Source organism: Cololabis saira, chromosome 14 (genome assembly GCF_033807715.1).
Source record: "Cololabis saira isolate AMF1-May2022 chromosome 14, fColSai1.1, whole genome shotgun sequence".
NCBI classification, from domain to species: Eukaryota; Metazoa; Chordata; class Actinopteri; order Beloniformes; family Belonidae; genus Cololabis; species Cololabis saira.
In genome coordinates this window covers 29,355,328-29,374,446 of record NC_084600.1, presented here as the reverse complement: position 1 = coordinate 29,374,446, position 19,119 = coordinate 29,355,328, and the positions used below count along the sequence as shown (strand labels likewise).

Below are 19,119 nucleotides of genomic sequence, written 5' to 3'. Positions count from 1 at the left end.
GTTTAGATCTCGATCATACTGGACGAAAATAAATAAATAAAGTACATTCTAAAGATAATACCAGAATTCACATTTAAAAGTTACGGAACCTGTGCTGCTTGTAACGCCATGATCAGATCCTCCATCTGACCAATCACAAATCACAACAAAGCTGCCGTGAGGAGAAGCTCGTCGCTGATTGGACTCTCCTCTCGTGACGTCGTCCGCAAGTCGGTGCTGATTGGTCGCTTGTCTGTCTTTAGTTTGTTAGCACACTCCTCTCACCGCTGAATCAGCCGAGGAGCAACCTGGGAAAGGTACGATTCTCCGATTAACAGTTCATTTATATTTGTTTTAAAACTGCACAACTCAATTATCTGTTGGTATTAAATAATGTTGCTGCATTTAATGGCTGTCAATGCCAGCTTTTGTCATTTATAATGTCGGATAATAACGTTAGTTTGGATCGGTTTTGTTTTCAAACCTGACCTGTAACTATAAACAACGTGATTAAATATGTGTTAATTTGTTGTTAACACTTTATTCTTGACTAACCTAAAGCAAAAGGAGTTATCAGAAACAAGAAAAAGGTTTTTCAGACCTAATCACATAAGAACATCTTCAGTTCTGTTTTATGTCTGTGTTATTATAAAGCACAACCTCTGGGAGACATTTATATTATGTAATGTAAGGCTATGTAACAAGATCTGAGCCTGTTGAGCAGATTCAATCTTCCTGTAAAATACAGGGAAATGATGAGACAGAAGACTGGTGAAGTTTCTCAAAGCCTTGCTTCTGCCCTATTTATTAATACAATCACATGTATTTTCAAATTGCAGCTGTTTTGCAAAAATAAATATACAGTTTCTCGCACAGAAAGCAAAACAAATATTTAATGTGATTACACATTAGTGTGTCACAGCTACATATACATTATTAAAGCTGAGCTGACCCAACATGTTTGCAGAGTCAGCCATGGACCTGGTCCTGGATGTGGCAGACCACTACGTCCTCACCCCGTACGTGTACCCGTCATCGTGGCCCGAGGACGGGGCCCTGCGGCAGCTCATCAGCCTCCTGGTGGTGACCAACCTGGGGGCCGCAGTCCTGTACCTGGGCCTGGGGGCCCTCAGCTACTGGCTCGTCTTTGACCACAGTCTCATGAAACACCCGCACTTCTTGGAGGTAGGAGACCTGCATCTGGCTTAATGGCCGGTGGGATGATAAACTCTGCAGGCACATAAACTCTGGCTTTGAGGGGGCTGGAGATATTTATAAGTGCAGCTACTGTGGTGCACAACTAATATGAGGGAGGCATACTTATTACCATACAATCATATTCATGAAGCACTTTAAAAACAACTACAGTGCTATATGGAAGAATAACTAAGGAATAAAAACATTAAAAATGAAACCAGTTAAAAACCAGCACGTTATGAGGTGCCAAAAGCCAAAGAGAAGAGATGCCTGTTAAGATGAGTCAGGTAAGGAAGCTATTCCACATTTTTGAGCTTGCACTTGGTTTCGACATGCAACACAGGCAACGGGCAAGACTGTTGAGAGGCCACATCATCTGGCTTTACAAAATGGCTTATCATTTTTTTTTTGTGTTTTCTTTAGTTATGATTCATTTTAAAATGCTTTAAAAAAAAAAAAAAAGAGTGGAAGTAGCAACAATTGTGCATAACTCACAAAATGGGCCATTTTTCTGTTATTTTTGTTCATAAAAAGGAGCTTTGAACTTTGAACTGTGACGTATTTTATTGACGGTAGATAGGAAGTCTCTTTGCTCAGCTGGTTGGTGAAAATGAGGGGGGAAAAATCATCAGATTTCCTAGGTTGTAACCCAGGGGGGAAAAGGGTATAAACACTACATTGCACACTATTCTGTACGTTTTAACTCTGTAATGGAGACAATCCCCCTAAAGGCTCTGAGTTGTCAGAGTTAATGATCTTTGAGTTGACCCCCCCTCGACCTTTACTCTGTTACACCAGGATGGTTCCTGAGTTCCCTCAGCACGCCCTCAATCTGTTTCAGTTCATGGTTTCGCAAAGAATATGTGTTTTAGATGATGTTAAGCTGGGGAAGAGTATTACGGCCACTGAATTCTGAAACTTTTTTTTTTTTTCCCTAAATCTTGAGAAATAAAGTCTGCTGGAATCAAACTCCTCGTTTGTTTTCACAGACCTGGTGAATTACATCGAGTCTGAAGCTGACTCAAATCTCAGTGACAAATATTAACAACTATTTGTAATTTAAAACGGTAAATGGTAACTTTCCATAATCACTGAACAGGTTATTTTAAAAAACCTGATAAGTTTTGTAAAATGTCTTGCAAACCATTGCTAAATCTGTGTTGATTCCAGACGGGACAAACTGCATTATATTTTAGGGATAATTTAACATAAATTCAAGGAAGTTGGATGTTAGAAATGCAACATTTTGTAACTCTGGAGGCTTTCTGAACGTAACTCCAGTCTTTAGGGTTTTTCTTTTTCTCATCAGGGGCATTAATAGGGTTCAGTGTCATGCCCAAGGACACTTCAGCACGTGGAAAGCAGAGGCTAGCTGGTCAAGCCAGTGACCTTCTGACCGGCAGGTGACCGGTCTGGCGCCTGATGCGCCACGTTCAGTGCCTGCGTGGCACCTCAAACTCTCCCATGGCGGATTTTCCTGAACTTTTGTGGTTTGGCTGCAAGCCGAGCTCCAGCGGCCTTACGAGGGGGTTTCCCTGTGACCTTGCCAATCTCACAAACATCCATCTGCCATGTAGAGACAAAGGCTTGTGACACTGAAAAATAGGATTTGCATGCATTTGTTGGCAGGCAGAACAGTTTATTGGTGGTTTTATTTTATTCTAGTCTTCCTCTGCTTAGTTGTTGTGTTAACTGATCCAGGAACCGCCAGTATAAACGCTACCGTTTATCAGTTTCAAGGTAAATCCAGGCGCTCTATTCGGTTGTAACGTTCCTTTCAATGTTTCAGTGAGTTTAACGATGTCTCTGCCTGAATCCTGCTGGAAACAAAGTCTGAAATGTTTTATTTATCATGTCTCTCTTAGAATCAGGTCTGGAGAGAAATCAAATATGCGATGACCTCTCTGCCCTGGATCAGCATTCCCACGGTGGCCTTGTTTTTCGCTGAGGTCAGAGGTTACAGCAGACTGTACGACAACGTCAGTGACTCCCCGCTGGGTACGTTACAGGGTCTGCTCGTTCCCGTGCTCGTTCCTTAAATGCGCCAAGGCCTCGACGTTAAACTCGCCTCTGTGCTCGCAGGTTGGCCCGGCCTCTTCCTGAGCATGGTTTCTTTCCTGTTTTTCACGGACATGTGTATCTACTGGATTCACCGATTTCTGCACCACAAGCTTATTTACAAGGTGAGTATGGCCGCGTCTTTGCCTTAACTGAAGAGGTCTAGCTTACGTGATGAACTGACCCCTAAACAAACAATTAGGAAAGATTAAGTTGTGGGGTTTGGTGCCCTATTTTAGAGCTGCAACTCCACATGTTCCAGCAGTGTAAGGATCAGTGGTCTCTGACGAAACCTCACCGAGCCAGCAGCTAAAAAATACAATTTTTATAGCCCAACTCTGTGACGATAAATCACATTTAAGTGAAAACCTTCACTTGATTCATGCAGTCTCGCTCTGATTGAGGTGGGTGTGTGCACGACTACAGACATTTGTCCCAAGGAAACCTGTCATTTTATTTGTCCTTTTTGTTTTTGGAACCACATTTCTACAAATAAACCTTGTTATGAAGACTTAAATGCTCTTGCTCGAGAGACGTAACGGTTGTCAGATATTTCCTCAAGTGAGGAAAGGGGGGAGGCTTATATAGTGTGTTCAGTACTCGAGTTGTAAAAAAAAATCAGGGGGGATGGTGGATTTTATCATATAGGGACAAATAATTTATGCTGATTACAAATAATATAATATATTACAAATAATAGCACTGACCAAAACACCTGCAGAAATACTGCAGGAATGACATAGCAGCAGTTTTCTGAACTTATGAATATGCGTTTACAGGATAAGTCAAATTTAGTTTCTAGTTAAAATGTCTCATTTTAGTAAAACAAATCTTATTACACTTAAAACAAGACTCATCACTGGAAAAAACAATTTTTATGCTTGTAATGAGAAGATTAACCGTGTCCCACTGGCAGATTTTTCTACTTATTTCAAGGGAAAATTGACTTGAAACAGGTGAAAATTGTCAAATAAGTTATTTTTCTGTTTTTATTTTTCTGGTGATGACTCTAAATGTTGAAATAGCAGTAAAACCACATTCATTGATGAAATGGCATAAGGGATGGAAAGGAGGGACGGCAGTTTTACAGGGGGGATGATTTTGACCGTTTTTATTTCAGGGGGGATGCCATCCCCCCTCATCCCCCCTCAACTCGAGTACTGAGTGTGTTGTTGAACTTTGCTTAGAAACCGGTTACTTCTTTGACATTATTTCATTTGTGCCTAAAAAATAAGTTTATCCTTGTTTTGCTAAAAAAAAAAGGTCTGCTGGCTTGTTTTAATTTCCATGGCGGACCGCTGAAAGTTGGCAGCCTCTCGGAGCCTCAAAGACCTCTGAGATACACTTATGGGCCAGCGCCCCGTGTACCTTGGTGTCAGCCGTGAACAAGCGTAGCCGCTCATTTACATGGATTACATTAACATGAATTAACATTCATAAGATGAATGGTTCTGTCTTCTCGTCTCCATCAGCTGTTTCACAAGCCGCACCATGTGTGGAAGATCCCCAGCCCCTTCGCCAGCCACGCCTTCCACCCGGTGGACGGCTTCATGCAGGGGCTCCCCTACCACATCTACCCCTTCCTCTTCCCTCTCCACAAGGTGCTCTACTTGCTGCTTTACGTTTTCGTCAACATTTGGACCATCTCCATCCACGATGGCGACTACCGCGTTCCCGGTGCTCTGACGAGCGTCATCAACGGCGCGGCCCACCACACCGACCACCACCTCTTCTTCGACTACAACTACGGCCAGTACTTCACTCTGTGGGACCGGCTGGGGGGCTCCTACCGGCACCCGTCGGCCCTGATGGGGAAGGGCCCCCTCGATCTGATCCGGAAGCTTCGGGCAGACGGAAAGCTGGGAGAAGAAAAACAAGTAAACGGACACACGCGGAGAGGAGTATTGTGTAAGGAAGAGTAACGGTGGGCGTGGTTTCTAATTAAATGCTGGCGGTGATCACTACTTTCCTAGAGACGATGTGCTACACCCTCAATCAGCTGGAAATGTGTCCGGGAATAAGACGAGTTCTTGTTTGCCAAAAAAGCCGTTTTGAGATTCTGAGCGCCGAGGTTTCTGGTCCGACAAACACCGATCAACAGATGAGGCAGACTGGCGTCCAGCCCCGAGTTATTAACGTGGGGGAATTGAGGTGACAGGAAAAACAAAGTACCACCTTTCCACTATCTATTTCCATTTCAACACTATTCAGGATCATCTGGATGTTTCAGGACATAAAACGACAAGAAAAGGCCCCGAGCTGGTTTTAGAATGAGGTAAATGTCAGATGCACAACAACATACGACCTGTTGCACTGTTTATTTAACAACTACTAATCATTTTTCCGTCTTACAAATTGCACAAATAGCTGCTGCTTTTTTTTCTTCTTCCCCCGAGAGTTGTAAAACAGCATTTGGTATCTTTATCATTTAATCCCTTCCAGCAATAAATCTTAAATTTTTGCAAAAAATGTTTGTTTATGTTTCGTTTTTTTTGTTTGTTTTTTTTCCCAGAGGTCATTTTTTAGTTTCTAGACAAACAAATATAATAAATGTATATATAAATGTTTCTTTCTTGCCGTTGCTTGTTTTTCAGCTCATTCCCTTGATCTTCCTCTGCACATGTTCAGTCGTCATGGAGACCAAGCTGCTGGCGTTTCAGTCCAAAGGCTATTTTCAAGGCTTTAAAAAGTATCCCTTCTCGTAAAAATAAAAAATTATAAAAAAAATAAATAAATAAAATAATAAAATAATAATAATAATAATAAAAAAAAAAAAAGTATCCCTCCTCGAGGTCCGTACACTTGTTTCTGCACGTTTGGCGCTCTGTCGGTCACACGACGCAGACTTCCACCTCGGAGGGAGCTTTGCTCCCCCCATGTGCCCATTTCTGTTTAATCTTAAACTTTAAAGCAAATTCAATCTGATTGCAGCAGCTAATCAGTTGGAAGTTACTTGATAATCTTGTTGATGCATCCCAAGATAAGGAAAGTCAAATTCTGAAAAACTAACGCTGCTAAAACGGAGCCAATAATCCTCCCATTCAAGGCCGTTTGCACCGGTACGGAACATACCGACCCAGTCGTAACAAAGCAGGGGCGGGACAGAGGTCACGGGCATCACTTGGGATTAAGACCAACTAAAATAATAGCTTAATTATCTGATGAAACAAATTAACTTCAGACCAGATTGCTAAACGATGTTTTAATTCAGCAGTTTAACAAACGTTAATGCAGATTACAGTCTCTACATTTCTTCTGCTTTCAAAGTGTAAAATTTAGCACATAAAAGACCGCTTGATACAAAATTGAGCTGTTTGACAGGCGTTGGTGGGTACTTCTGTGCTATTTAAAGACGCAACATGGACATAAATATTTAGCAGTCCTAGCCTTTGGTTTAAGATTCAGAACTTGACACGAGAAGAAAAGCAGAGCGGCTGCTACGATGCACATTGAAGGAGATTATGTCAGAGGCGATGAAGAGGCCTTTGTACTCGTGCTCGCTGGGTGTCCCACTCCCCCTCCGCCGGAGTGCCGCGCTTCTGTCAGTAATGTCATTCATGTCAGCAGAATAAGAAGGGCATCCAGAGGAAGGATCGCATGGCTGCTCCTGCTGCCACGCCCGCCAGTATTCCCAGAGCAAGACTCTCGGCCGCTCCATCAAAGGGGTCCCGCTGAACGACCACCTGGTGGGTTCCTGGAGGAGCAACGGAAAGGGGACACGCTTAAGCTCCAACATCTTAGCTGTCATGTTTGGTGAAGTGTAACGTGGTGAATTGTGCTCTAATTACAAACTTGTATCATGAATTAACTTGTACATTTCCTTTTTTTTTTTATTTACTTTTATTGTAATATTTGCAGCAAATTCTAGAAACGCTGCATAAAATACCTGCATATATTCTTCCTGATTTGTTTTTCTAATAACATAAAATAAATCCTCTGATCTCAGTAGGTCGGCTCGGTAGGCACATGAAACCTCAGGCAAACAACATGATGCCTGTTTTTTATTAACAGAGAGAGAGAGAGAGAGAGGCAATGGACAACACAAAGTACCCCCATACTGCTCCCAGAAGATGTGAGGAGGGTAAACTGTAGCCAAGTACTGCTAGTTTATTTAACCGATAAACTGATCATCTGCAGGTCTGCAGCATTCAGGTGTGTGCACATGCAACGCAAGGAAAGAAAGACATAAGCAGTGTTACTAGAGAGGCGGAGAAGGTGTTGCACTTCATCTGGAAAGAGTTGTAAAAGAAGCAGAAATCATTCAAGAAGAAGAGGAAGCTACGTCCCACTTTGGCAGGGTGCTGACCAGAGGATGTCTGGCTGAGCTGCCTCGTGCACGACAGTCGCTAGCTCCAGCTTGGGAGCACGGTCCAAGCTCCAGCAGTTCTGGAGGTTTTTCCATCAGCACTCAGTTCAGATATTTTTTTGATTTTTTTTAATATATTTTTTTGTGACTCTAGTGGCCCTTTATTCAAGCCTTAGTATACTGTATGAGCCACTTGCTTAACCCACTGCGCCACCGAGCGGCCCAGTCCAGATATTTTTAATACTGACATGATCTGAAATGAGGTAAGGTTGGACAGATTTGATCAGAATGAGTGTAACGGAATTGTTTCCCATTTTAAAAAGATCCCCCTGTTTCAAATGTTTTGGTGACATAATTCAGAAAAAACTGCTGCGTTTAGCCAACGCCGGGTTAGCACAAGCAGCTTGCTGTTAATCAAATATGTTTATTTCTGGCGGAAAGTTGGAGGTCAGTGGGCACTGACTCGCTTTGGGAGTCAGCTCATGGTGGTCATTCAAGGAACTGCAAGTCTCAGCACTGAAATTTGAAGTTGGTCCTTGGTTCCAACTGGTTTCTGGACTCATTTGTTCTGCCCGGCTTGTCTTAATTTGAGGGCAAAACATCTAAAACATGCAGGACCAGGATTTGGGAAAACTAAAATGTAAGACATCACTTCCAGATTTTATTTTAAATTCCCCACCATTATGAATTGTATTTTGGATATTCTTTACACCACTTCTTTATTTCTTAATCATTTTTATAACAGGAGAATGACAGTATTAAACCTGCTGTTGCTGTTGCTAGCGGTGATGTTGCAGTTGTTCAGCTCCATTTCATTTACGACTGATTTAAGGTACCGCCTGACAACAGCACAGAGCGCTCCACGTTTGAATTTGATTACGGGAAGGTGTGTGGAGATAAATGATGAGGAGAGATGGAGCAGGACTCGCCGCATCACAAATACAAGAAAACAATATGCATTTAAAGCCAATGTTCATTGATTGTGTTTCTCGCCTGCACACGTTGCTGTCTGCTCGCAGGTTTATGTGCTGGCTGGAACATCGGCGCTCATTTGTTTTGCTATAGTTATGCCTTTCGGTACTGAATAAATAGATATTTGTTTTCACTGTTATTTCCTCTGAATTCAATTACACACAAGTTGACTCCTGTCAGGGTGTAGCAGCATCTCCAGAACCGCTGACACAGACAGTTGCAAGAATAAAAAAAGTGGAAACTTTAATATTACCTGGTCTTCTGCATCCATTTGCCATAAAATGTGATCGGATTTTCATCAGAATCACTCTTAAACACTTAAGCACCCCACTAAGGCTTGAAGACATCACTGAAACTGCTGCTCATGAGTCGTTGTTGTCCAGAGCAGACGCTAAACAGAGGAAGCCTTCCAAGCAACGGTGCTGTGCACCTTAACAACCCACGAAGCTATTAGGAAAATGTTTGTGGTCCATGAAACAAACGTTGAATGGTTTCCTTACATTAAACATCAACCTATCAGTAAAACATGGTGGAGGGAGCATCATGATTTGCTTCACCGCCTCAAGGACTGGACTACTTTTCATCATCATTGGAAAAACAACTTTCAAAGTTTAGGAAAATATCCTACAGGTTTAAATCAGATTGTCTGTCTGCCCACTGAAGCTTACTACAAGTTGGGTGGTGCATCGTTGAATAGCTTCATAAAAGACAGAAATAAAACTTTGGAGTGTTCTAGGACCTGAACCCCTCAGAGTCCCCAGAGGTATATATGTCTGATCTGAGTTGTGTAAAGTAGGGGTGGGTATTGCCAAGGACCTCCCGATACAATACACATCACGATACGATATCCAGATTTTGCAACATATTGCAATGTTATATATATTTAGCTGAAAAAGGCATTATGCATCCTAAAAACTGAGTTGAGTTGGAGTTGCACGTATGTTATTCAATATATATTATTATATATTATAATATATTGAATATTCAAAATTTGAATATCGATATCAAAGTATTACGATATATTTCCATATCGATATTTTTGCCCAACCCTAGTGACAAAAGTCAAAATTTCCGTATGCAAACTGTTTGCTTGAAGTCAATAATGCCAAAAGGAGGTTCAACAATACGAGCTTGCTAAAAACTGTCCCAGAAATGCCACAACATGCAGTGCATTGGAGGACCACAAGAGCTCCACAGCCGATCACAAATTGATTTACATACTCTGTTGGTTCAACCTGGTATTGACTCCAAGGGTACATTTACTGTTTCGTCTAGCTTTGTAAACATTTAGCAGCCGAGTTCAAAAAAGACATGAGGAGTTATAACTGTGTTTGCTTAAGCAGAAGGTTTTTGTTATTTTGACCTGGATGGGTGGATTCATACACTTTTTCTTGCCAATGTACGCTTGTACTGGTTAGAAGTGTAAAGACAACATACCTGGTCCTGCTCCAGGTGTTATGTAGACAGTGTGGTAGCCGTTGAGAGGGATAGCCTGGTAGGAGTCATCATTAGGGTTGTATGCAAACACCTGAACGAGAAGAAAACCCCAATTCAGTCATGTGATGGTAGCCATTCACCAATCAACTTCCAGTTCTCACAGAGCACTCACCGGGTTTCTTCTGGTGTCGAGCAGAGTCAGCTTCCACGCTCTGAAAAAGACAGGAACAGGAATGAGGAGTGGGTGGATGCTTACAAAGGCACACCAGGCAGAGGTGATGTGTGAGAACCTACAGAGATTCATCTTCACTGTTGGCACAAAGGTTGAGCGTTGACCCGTCTCTGAGATGAACCACAATCAGATTCTCCCTGGGATTGGTCTCAGGTGGGGCCACACCTACAGAAAGAGTAAAATGCGCTTGAACCCTTTTGTTAAGCCGTCCAGATTGTCTCCGTGGCACGCAGACACTTCACTGAGGAATAGTTTTAAAAGGAAATGTCCTCATGTTCCCATGCTTTACCTCCACATTCCAGGCCAGAGCGCACATCGATGCACGCCGTCTTGAGGCTGATGCGTTGGTCCAACTCTCGTCTGCTGTCACTCGTGTAGAAGCAAAGACTCCCATCCACCCAAAGGTCACACCAGTTTAGCTTCCAGCGTCTTAGGATAGCAGCTACAGAGTAAACACATATCACAGGGTAGCATTAGTACCCGTCTTGAGAGCCACTTTATGAAGGAGTACCACTTCTGACCACACAGGGGCATAAAAACCATAGTGGCTTTAAAGGGTGCTGTGAAGGGCAATATGGGAAAACATTTCCACAGGTTTATATTGTTTAAGGGTTCATAAAACAACAGCTGTTTCTTTTAGGACGTTGCCTGTTTTCCTGCAGATCCACGTTGGTGGTCATTGGTAAGCCACTTAAAGAGACAGCCAAGGACAATTAATTGGATTATAAGTTACAAGGCTAAAGTTTCATAACAGGTACAGTTTCTGTACTCAAGAAAAAAAAAACTGTTTTTGTTTTTTACTTGGAATTCCCAAAATAAAGACCCGTAGTTGTTTTTTTTTTTTAATGTTGAATACAGAATTATAAATGAAAAGTCGAGCGCTTTGTGACACGTATGCAAATCTTTCAACCTCAAAATTAGCTGTCAGTAAAATTATGTTGGTGTGCCACCAAGTTTCAACTTAATAGTCTGTTAGATAACCTTTCTAGCGTTTTTTCAGGTATATGTCGTCCTGTTAATGAGGTTGTTGCTGTTGTTTTTTTTAGGTGTTTTATGCAGGACCGGTCCTAGGATCTTGGTGGCTCTAAACAAGATTTAGTCTGTGGCTTTAAAAACACTCCAAACAAAAACAACAAATCATACACACTGCTTACAACTGAATAAACAGATAGCTGGACAAATTGATTATCAAATACGTTATTAGGAAATTTGAAAATTGTAATTTGCATTAACTTTCATTAGGAAACGGTTTTGCAAAAATATGTTTATGTATAAATAAATTGAATTGAACTTCAGTTGCTACCCTCCTCCAGCTCCTTTGGCTACAAACCAACTTGTATAGAAATGTAAATACTGAACACACGAGACCCGCTACTAAAGTGATGGACTGGACTTTGCCCCTCCAGACAATCCAAGGAAACACAAACTTTGTACCTGTGATGTAAATGTTTGAATTTTTATATTCCATTCACCTCACCAGCGGTGCACAAGCGACCGTCAAGAGACACAAAACAAGGAGAGTTCCTTTTGTCATTAATTTGCAAGTTCTGATCCAGTTCTGTGGAACCAGAGGCCGTGAAAGTTTGTATCAAATGCCAGTAGCTTGCGTGACATTTGATAGTTGATTTGTGCAAACTGGAGACGGCGGTGACTGAAAGGGGATGTGAGGTAAGGCACTTCCTGTGCAAACTCCTTTATATACTTTCTAAACACACAAAGTTAAAATCACCTTAGTTTATCTGTAGAGACTCTATTCACACAATTAGCTCCGTCTAGTCAGAGGATTAAAGTTGCAGTTCTGACTGCAGTTTTGCTGCAAACACAGAATCTATCTCAAAGTTTTTGGTTCCCAATTAAAGTTTACACTTTTCACCATGTAATAATAGATTGAGGGTTGATTTGACTCTGGAATGGTCTTTTAATGTCCATCTATGAGTATCAGAAGAGTAGTTCTGTTTAATAGTTTAGTAGTTTAGTAGTCCTGTATGTGGTCATCCATCCACCCATCCATGCTGGAGAACACCCTGGACATCTGTGATCATTTTATTTCATTTTCAATTTGAAATTGTCATCTATATTCATTTCTATGTTTTTATTAAGGAAATAAAGTAATAATGCCAGAGGTGGACTGGTTAATCAATTGTCTGGCTGATTATTGGCCAAGTTTCACGAGTATCAGCTATAGAAAAACCTCCACTGGTCAACCTGAAAATAAATAAAACCACGTCATGTTCAGACCACAAATACTCTACAAGTGTACAGTATTTATTGTGACCTCCCTCAGAGCCAAGCACATATTTATCTGTCTCTAATGAGACTGTCTCATACACATACATGCATCTTAATTAACCAGGAAACCATTGCCTAAAATGGCCAAGTTCATGACTATTTTGGAATGTTTTATCTCTAAATTGTACTTTTGTAACAGTAAAACCCAGGATGTTTTACTCACTCTGTCTCCACAACCAGCCTGACCTCAGGAGCGCCATGCTTCTCTGTTATCCGTATTGCCAACTTCTAGAAATAAAGATCCTTCGGAAGTTACAGAAACTCTGATTCTGGACTCTCTGTCCGGGTCTACTTATATTCCCTCTGGGTCTCGTACAATCATCCTCTAGTAGAATAATCTGGCTCTCACCCGGATTGATTATGACTCACGGGATTGCTCTGGATTAGGAGACCACGCCCTCTCATTTTGTCTCATCCTCCCCTCCACCGTCTTCCTGGGTGGACTCTTCTTCTTGATTCTCACACAGTGATCCGCGCCCACCTTATTTAGGCTCCGTAACACTCTTACCTCGTTCTGATGAACTAAATCCACGTGAAGAAATCTGTGACACGGATTTCTGTTCCCATTTACAAGCACGTTTTGAAAGTTGATCCGCCCACTCGCATAACAACACGAGGATTAGGCCAATAGTCCCCAGGTGGATCTGAGAATTTCCCTGGGTGGCTGCAGGTGATGCACCATGACATAATTTCCTTTTATAGCTCAGACACAGTGCTGCTGTCTTTTGTATGCGGGTCACATGGCAATGTTTACATAATTTTCTCAAACTGAACCGTTTCATGAATATTTTTAGTTTGAAGTTAGATACATTGGGAGTCTGAACAATGTCAAAAGGATATAGATCTTAGATTTGACTCTATAATCCAGTCAGTCAAGGGACAGACTTTCAAAGCAAGTATTGCAAAAGAAAACCTACGGTAATAAACCTACAGTACACTCACTGGCCACTTCATTAGTCACACCTGGTTTACCTAATAATTAAACCTGTGTTCAGTAATGAGGTGACTTTCTGCTGCAATTTAGAAATCACTTTTCTTGTCTTGATTTGATGTAGCCTTTCAGTCACTCAGCTGGTTGGGGCCATATTTCTTCATAGTTTTTGTTTCACCGGGAGGAAAAAGGTGAGTGACACGTAGGCTCCAGGTGGGCCAGATAGGATGAATGTCTTTACATAATAATAATATTGGAGCTTATGCTAGTTTAGTATTATACTGGCACTGATGAAGAACTCCAATTTTATAATTGCATTTCTTGGACATCTTTAACTGCAGCAGAGTGGAAAAAGGGGAAAAATAAAATTGGGAGAATCTGGGAGAAATAATAAAAAACATGACTGCCATCTGGTGGGAGAATGTGTTAGTAGTTTCTGTCAATTTTAAAACAAAAATTGTCATAATATCAGACAAAAATACATATTGAGGCCTTTTTTCAATATGTGTTACCAAAACTTATTTTAGCTATCCAAGATATATGTTCTCATCTAATAAATATAATTTCTTATAATAGAAGTAGAGAAGGCTTTTTCCATTATGGTGAGAGCAGATTTATTTTTATATTTATACATGAATATGTGAACATTAAAATATGATTGTATAATCAGTTCCTTGCTGATCAATAAAACATTCAGTCTAAAACCATTTCCTGGCACATTCTATACATATATTAATAAAGGTTATCATATGTCTGCTAATATTGGTTACTTTGTGGATTTTATTCTGTCGATAATGTGTTCCTCCTTGTAGAGGATTTTGCAATTCATTGTTTGTACGCATTTGGATATTTAAATATTAATACTTTGGGAGAAGGGGTGGGATTTAATATCTGTACCTCCCACTCGTTTTCAGGCATTTGTTATTTTGTTTCTTTTGTTGTTGACTCTTCTATTTTATATTATTATTATAATTATTTTTATTGTTATGATGATGATGATGATGATTATTATTATTGTTATCATTACTACTATTACTACTATTATATTACTATTATGATTTTATTTACGTACATGGTTGGAATAAACACACACACGAATATATACATATAGTATAATGTTATGTACATATAATGTATATCTATAATACATACCGGCTCCAATATATTTAGGAAAATCTAGAGAATTAAAGAGCACAACAACAGCGTGACTTTTAAATTACGTCATTTCCGGTAAAATAGGCGTGTCTTAAGCTGTCAAACTAACCGAGGAGTAACAAAAACAAACATAACACCGAGGGGGCTCCGGGGACGGTGAGTGCAATGCTCTCGACATTTACGGTGTAATGCACAAATATGCCATGAATTGTGTGAACAGTGAACTCACAAAAAAAAACAAAAAAAAAAAGCCTCGCCTCTGACAGCCCCTTTCAGAGAGGTGAGTTTAAAATTAGCTACATCTCTGCACTCTTCAGACAGGCTTTGTCGATGTTGGCAGAAAATTGTCGTTGGCTTGTGTGCTGCTTAAATGTTAAATAAAATATGCATACAGATCCTGACACTGTGTAAATGTCCCCGTTGAGCGTGTTGTTGTGTCGCTGCAGCAGCGGGGATGCATCCCAAACAGGCCTCTGTTATCAGCAGCGACGCTTGTTTCTGCGGCGGCTCCGTTGCCAAACTGTGTTTAAAAATGAGGTGTTTTAATTTGGCACGTCTCACCGACAAGTCTCTGCAACTGATGACATGAAGTGTTTGGCCGTTTTTAGTCGTTTTTAGGATGATCTTGTATTCGGAATTGTGCATCAGTCGAGATGTGGTGTTTTATGGAAAAAAACAAGTATACAAACATCAAAATCAGCTGTAGTTCCCCAACGAGACAGATGGGGGCGGTGCAGAGCGGGGTTAAAGATCTTACTTTAATCATGAAAACAAACATCCTGCCTCTGTGAAGAATCGCTATTTTCGAACACATTTTCAAATGATACACAATTGCTTAAATGAAAACATTAATACAGTATCTTTCATCTGCCACTAGGGTTGCCACCCGTCCCTTGAAATATGGAATTGTTACGTAATTGGGAATTAAAAGTTGCGTTGAATCAATACGGACACATATTATGCACTTATTTATTAATGTCATAATATATATATATATATATATATATATATATATATATATATATATATATATATATATATATATATATATATATATATATATATATATATATATATATATATATATATATATATATATATATATATATATTAAGCCTTTATTTGTTTTAGTTTTGGTGATCATGGCTCACAGTTTATGAAAACCCCAAATAAAAAATCTAAAAAAAATAGATGTATTTTATGAAATCAATAAACAATTCAATCATCAAAATTATAACAAATAAAGGTTTAACATATATTGCTTTGCATGTAATGAGACTATGTAATATATTAGTTTCACCTTTTCAGTTGAAGTATTGAAATAAATTAACTTTTACACGATATACACCATATATTACACCATACTTTTACACAAACATAGCATAGGAGGCTATTTCAGTTGCTAGTATGGTTGGCTGTACAGGCATGCAAGTTCAATGCTATTAAAGCACTTTAAACTTGAAATGAAAGCATTTTTTTTTTTTTTTGCATAAAATATGTATATTTCTATGCAGTTTAGAAGTTTTGGGGATGTCCCTTTTTTTGGCGTCTGTGCTGCTGAAATCGGGGCGTCCCTTATTTCTATTTCTGAAAGGTGGCAACCCTATCTGCCACATAAGGCTCAACTCTGTCACACGTATACATTTGTTATCAATTATTTATCATTGTTTATGAAAACATCATCTATTGATGGTTGGAGGTTGTCTGAAATGTTTAGAAGATCATACAAATATATTTTTTTAACTCACATTCTGAAGTTAAAACAACTTTAACTCAAAGTCCAGGAGGCCCTTGGTTAAAAAAATGCTATTTCAGGTGGAGGAATAGCAAATGTGTGATATTGTCAGCATTTTTTATGTTCTCAATTATTGAATTAGAGTGAGGGACATCTGATTCATAGAAAAATTATGTTTTAATTACAATAATATGTTTTAATAGAGTTCAGACCAATTCCATAGTGTCCATAACGGAGTTGAGGCCAAATAGTGCCCACATCCCACAATTATGACCAAAAATGATTACGATTTGCAACCTGAGGTGGGAAAATATGATTTTCTACAACTTTAATAATTCTTAAAGTTGTAAAGTATTCAGACTATTAATACATTTGGGTAAAGAATTTGAGAATGTCAATGTCTAAATTGCACCGGTTTGGAAGAATGACCCCTCTGCAGTCTTTGCTCATACACCACAAGGTTATCCAGGACGTTTTACATGTGAATTACTTACTTTTACGTTACTTTTCTCTGACTGTGGTTTGACTTTTCTCACAGAGGGATGGAGGCAGGTTTTCTCATGAGCTGCTGAAAGCAACTTTACCTTTGGTCTCCGCTACATCAGAGGTAAGGATCAGGGGATGGCTGAAATGAGAGAGCAGACTGTGACAGACGCACCACCTCAGCCGGCCGGGTTAAAGATGATCAGACCCCATGTGTCAGAAACTGATAGGGCTGATCGTGTGTGTGTGTGTGTGTGTGTGTGTGTGTGTGTGTGTGTGTGTGTGTGTGTGTGTGTGTGTGTGTGTGTGTGTGTGTGTGTGTGTGTGTGTGTGTGTGTGTGTGTGTGTGTGTGTGTGTGTGTGTGTGTGTGTGTGTGTGTGTGTGTGTGTGTGTGTGTGTGTGTGTGTGTGTGTGTGTGTGTGTGTGTGTGTGTGTAGACCTGCGGTTGAAGGTCAAGGTTGTACCTAGATCATGCTAATAAATGTCCTGAAGAAGAGTCATGAAGAAATAATATTATATTTGTTAGTTTCCTGAAGATCTGGTGCTTTTACTCCCCACGCTACTTCTAAAAGAGAATGAATTAAAGTAAGAGCGATTAATCTCTGGATGGATTTTTCCCAGACCGATAAGGCCCTCTTATTTATCTATTATCTATTTGTTTATACTGTGCATAGAATGTACATAGAATCTATCTAGACACATGGTTAATTAAACAGGTGGTGCAGTTCAAAGGTCAGGTTGTGCTAAAATCAAGCTTATTTCCCTTTTCATTAATGTAAAGTGCAACTTTAAGAGTTATCATGGATGTTTTCTGAGATGTAATAGATTACTCAAAGCAGTGTGTGAAGGATGGAAAAGACGCAAGTTCATGGCCTCTGCTTCCGTACAACCGGTTCGGTGCTTTTATACTCACGACCAGAAGGCAGAGAGGGACGGAGAGGCCGCATAACCATCCTTTTTATACACTTGTACACATGCAAAGTTAAAATGACTCTGCTCTGCCGGCAGGGACCCTATCCACACTATTGCTTAAGCGGAATGAAATTTTTTGATATCATCAGAGGCTAAAAATAGCTATTTATTTTGAGGTAGTTCCTTTTCCCAGCTGGTTGATCCTTGATTCACATTTTGATATAAAACACGTTTTCTGTTCTCAATCAAAACTACTTCAGTTCACAGCGTTTTGGTCCCTGATGATCTGTGGCTCATTTAATCTGCAGTTTTCTTTAAAAAGCCCTCAAAAAACTGGAAAATATAGAGATATACTCTACTTGTGCTTTTCACTGAGGACAGTCACCAAGTTATCGACTGCAGGAAATAAAATCCTTTCAAAAACAAACTCATGCGGCGCACTCTCTTAAATGGAAGGACACCGACACATCTGTCCACATGTGCACGTAATAACTAAAACCGACCTGGGATTGATCTCGGCGGTAGCCCGCAAGTTCTTGTAGCTTATTCCTCTTTGACACGGAGCTCTGTTGCTGTTCAGATTCTCCCTAAATCACATCATCGATCTCCATCACTCTCAGAAAGGCAGCTACTGTAGTTTACTGTCGGTTGATCACTAGTCAATAAGTGTGCGAAATGTACAGCCAGTGTCATTTTTATCACTGCGCAGCAGAGGTCTGGTAGCTCAGAAGACTGCTGAACCTAAAAAAAACAAAAAAAAAAAACAAAGCTGATTTACAGACGAACAATAAAGAAATGTTCCTGAGTTAATCAATTAACTGCAGTGCTAGGAGGATATTTGTTTACGTTGTGTGCGTCTGTGTGTCGCCCCTAGATACCTGATCTGTAGTGGAGTCATGGAGTCGTCTTCCGATGAAGAGGAGGTCCGCACCTTCGTCCATGTGATGAGTGAAAAGTACAACCCAGAGAACTTCCCCTACGGCCAGGGAGTGGTGGTCCTGCCCAGTCCTCCAGGCTCCCCCATCAAAGGTAGAGCGAGTTGTCATCGGCCGTCAGCCGTCTAACCCTGCAACATTACACCAACTTTACTGAAAGTGAACCGACAGCAGAAGTGACTCCAGTTCTCCGTGTTTGCAGACCGCCTCTTCCTGCCCAGCGCGCTGGTCCTGAGTGATAGTGGGATCAGTAAAGCTGGCAACAGGTCACATATCGCAGCTTTCTGTGCTCATGTGTTAGAGCTGGACCTGTCCTTCAATCAGCTTAACGACTGGGGAGAGGTGGGTGTCCTTCACAAAAACCCCATCATTCCTCCCAAGCAGAGCTGTCCAGCTGTTATTTGAGACGGCGACGTTCGGCCGCTGTTTTAAGAGTTTCGTCATAGATTCACGGTTTGATGCGTCTTCTGTTGACTGGCGGGTGTTGTGGCGCTCTT

General features: G+C 40.5%; 3 protein-coding genes across 3 annotated transcripts in view; 2 read left to right on the top strand and 1 right to left on the bottom strand.

Annotated features, from left to right (window-relative positions):
• The first annotated feature begins 237 nt into the window (after window positions 1-237).
• On the top strand, window positions 238-5,697 carry sc5d (sterol-C5-desaturase). The gene is made up of 5 exons (XM_061740347.1): window positions 238-296; window positions 947-1,164; window positions 3,042-3,174; window positions 3,259-3,359; window positions 4,707-5,697. Exons 2-5 carry the CDS (start codon window positions 955-957, stop codon window positions 5,154-5,156), a joined length of 894 nt encoding a protein of 297 aa, XP_061596331.1. The 5' UTR covers window positions 238-296; window positions 947-954; the 3' UTR covers window positions 5,157-5,697.
• Window positions 5,698-6,098: 401 nt separating this feature from the next.
• Window positions 6,099-12,803, bottom strand: plekhb1 (pleckstrin homology domain containing B1). Its single transcript, XM_061740345.1, has 6 exons — window positions 12,634-12,803; window positions 10,471-10,623; window positions 10,244-10,346; window positions 10,122-10,161; window positions 9,950-10,040; window positions 6,099-6,928 (listed from the first exon to the last, which is right to left on the bottom strand). Exons 1-6 carry the CDS (start codon window positions 12,668-12,670, stop codon window positions 6,795-6,797), a joined length of 558 nt encoding a protein of 185 aa, XP_061596329.1. The 5' UTR covers window positions 12,671-12,803; the 3' UTR covers window positions 6,099-6,794.
• A 1,852-nt stretch (window positions 12,804-14,655) lies between these two features.
• tecta (tectorin alpha) overlaps window positions 14,656-19,119 on the top strand; it is a 49,703-nt gene continuing 45,239 nt past the window's right edge. The window contains exons 1-4 of the mRNA XM_061740343.1: window positions 14,656-14,712; window positions 16,830-16,898; window positions 18,562-18,716; window positions 18,825-18,964. Of these exons, the coding sequence (XP_061596327.1) occupies window positions 18,584-18,716; window positions 18,825-18,964 (273 nt within the window). The 5' untranslated portion in view covers window positions 14,656-14,712; window positions 16,830-16,898; window positions 18,562-18,583. The remainder of the gene's footprint in view (window positions 14,713-16,829; window positions 16,899-18,561; window positions 18,717-18,824; window positions 18,965-19,119) is intronic.

What these genes read in the sequence shown, in the direction of transcription:
- plekhb1 (XM_061740345.1), bottom strand. Translation starts at nt 12,670, where the DNA reads ATGGCGCTCCTGAGGTCAGGCTGGTTGTGGAGACAGA. An exon ending in AGGCTGGTTGTGGAGACAGA is followed by an intron (nt 10,624 to 12,633) that starts GTGAGTAAAACA and finishes TTTACTCTGTAG; the next exon opens with CTGCTATCCTAAGACGCTGG. An exon ending in AACACCTGGAGCAGGACCAG is followed by an intron (nt 6,929 to 9,949) that starts GTATGTTGTCTT and finishes TTGCTCCTCCAG; the next exon opens with GAACCCACCAGGTGGTCGTT.
- sc5d (XM_061740347.1), top strand. Translation starts at nt 955, where the DNA reads ATGGACCTGGTCCTGGATGTGGCAGACCACTACGTCCTCACCCCGTAC. An exon ending in CGTCAGTGACTCCCCGCTGG is followed by an intron (nt 3,175 to 3,258) that starts GTACGTTACAGG and finishes CTGTGCTCGCAG; the next exon opens with GTTGGCCCGGCCTCTTCCTG. An exon ending in ACCACAAGCTTATTTACAAG is followed by an intron (nt 3,360 to 4,706) that starts GTGAGTATGGCC and finishes CGTCTCCATCAG; the next exon opens with CTGTTTCACAAGCCGCACCA.